This window comes from Cynoglossus semilaevis, chromosome 14 (assembly GCF_000523025.1).
Source record: "Cynoglossus semilaevis isolate Cse_v1.0 chromosome 14, Cse_v1.0, whole genome shotgun sequence".
In the NCBI taxonomy this organism is placed as follows: Eukaryota; Metazoa; Chordata; class Actinopteri; order Pleuronectiformes; family Cynoglossidae; genus Cynoglossus; species Cynoglossus semilaevis.
This window is the reverse complement of record NC_024320.1, coordinates 9,462,360-9,463,714: the sequence shown is the minus strand read 5'-3', so window position 1 is coordinate 9,463,714 and position 1,355 is coordinate 9,462,360. Positions and strand designations below refer to the sequence as shown.

The 1,355-nt window shown below is 61.2% G+C and overlaps 1 protein-coding gene across 1 annotated transcript in view; it reads right to left on the bottom strand.

Moving 5' to 3' along the window:
- The window catches only part of nefma (neurofilament medium chain a), a 5,977-nt gene extending 4,756 nt beyond the window's left edge, over nucleotides 1-1,221 (bottom strand). The window contains exon 1 of the mRNA XM_025062547.1: nucleotides 867-1,221. Coding sequence (XP_024918315.1) covers nucleotides 867-1,075 — 209 coding nt within the window. The 5' untranslated portion in view covers nucleotides 1,076-1,221. The remainder of the gene's footprint in view (nucleotides 1-866) is intronic.
- Between the last annotated feature and the right edge of the window lie 134 nt (nucleotides 1,222-1,355).

Genomic DNA, 1,355 nt, shown 5'->3' with positions numbered 1-1,355 from the left:
ATCTCAGCGTTTCTTGCGCCCCTCCGGGCGGGCGGGCCGGGTCGCTGTTGTGACGGTCCTCGATGTCGTTCAGCTGCCTCTCCAGAGAGTCCCTCGTCCCGCGGACAGACTCCAGCTCCACGGTCTTGGACTGCAGCTGGCGGCGGTAGTCGGAGATCTCATCCCGGGCAGACTTGATGGCGTCCTTGTTGCGCTCGGCAGCGTCGGTGAGTTTGGCGTAGCGGCACATGAACCAGCTCTCCACCTGCTGCAGGTTGTGGTTGGAGTGACCCTCCAGCTCGCTGCGGATCTCACGCAGAGCCTCGGTGATGTCCGTCTTCTGCAGGTCCCTCCTCTCCACCGTCACCTGAGAAGCCTGGATCTGGGCGATGAGGTCGCTCACCTCCTCCTCGTGGTTGTTGCGGATGAAGGCGATCTCGTCCTGCAGTGACTGAACTTTCTTCTCCAACTCAGACTTCACCAACTCCGAGTCGCCCATGTCCTTCTTCAGGACGCGGATTATGGCTTCCGTCTCCTCGCGGATGCGAGCCTCCTCGTCGAAGCGGTCCCTGAGCCGCTGGATGTCCTCTTCGATGTGTTCGGTGTCCATCTGAACCTGTGCCTTTTCATGGTGGATCTGCTCCAGCATGGAGCGCAGCTCCTGCAGCTCCTGGTCATAGAGGTCTCCCAGCTGGGTGCGGGACACCTGCTTCTGTCGCAGCGCCTGGATCTCTGCCTCGATCTGCTTGTTCTGCTGCTCCAGGTAGTGCACCTTCTCGATGTAACCGGCGAAGCGGTCGTTGAGCCCCTGCAGCTGCTCCTTCTCGTTAGATCGCTTGTAGTCTCCGTTTATCACGGTAGTGCCTTGGTTGAAATCAACGCTGTCGGCGGCGCTGTAAGCCCGGGACGCCGGCATGTTCACGCTCCTCTTGTAGGTCGCGGTGATGGTGGAGCCGGGGCTGCCCCGGGACCAGGACTGGGAGCGGTAGCCGCTGGAGGGGGTTCCGGCGGCGGAGCGGCTGTAGCCGTAGCTGCTCGTCCTTGTATCCATAACTCTCCTGAAGGGGCTCCCTATCGTGTCCACCGGGTAACTCATCCGGCCACACTGTCGGGGAGATGTACGCAAGAATGAAGAGGGAACCGTGGAGTGCGTGGGTGGTTGAGTGTGTGTGGATGTAGGTGAGGGATGTGTGTGGCTCTCACAGCGACTGACAGCACCTCGGTCTCAGCCTTATATATCAGAGAACAAGGCAGGTCCAAGCAGTTTTGTTTGGTCCATTGATGGACGGAAGGGGAGGGGGAGGAGAGGGGGAGGGCGCTCCCCCCGCAGGCGCTCTGCTAATGGGCCCCGATCCAGGTCAGTCTGGACCACGGGC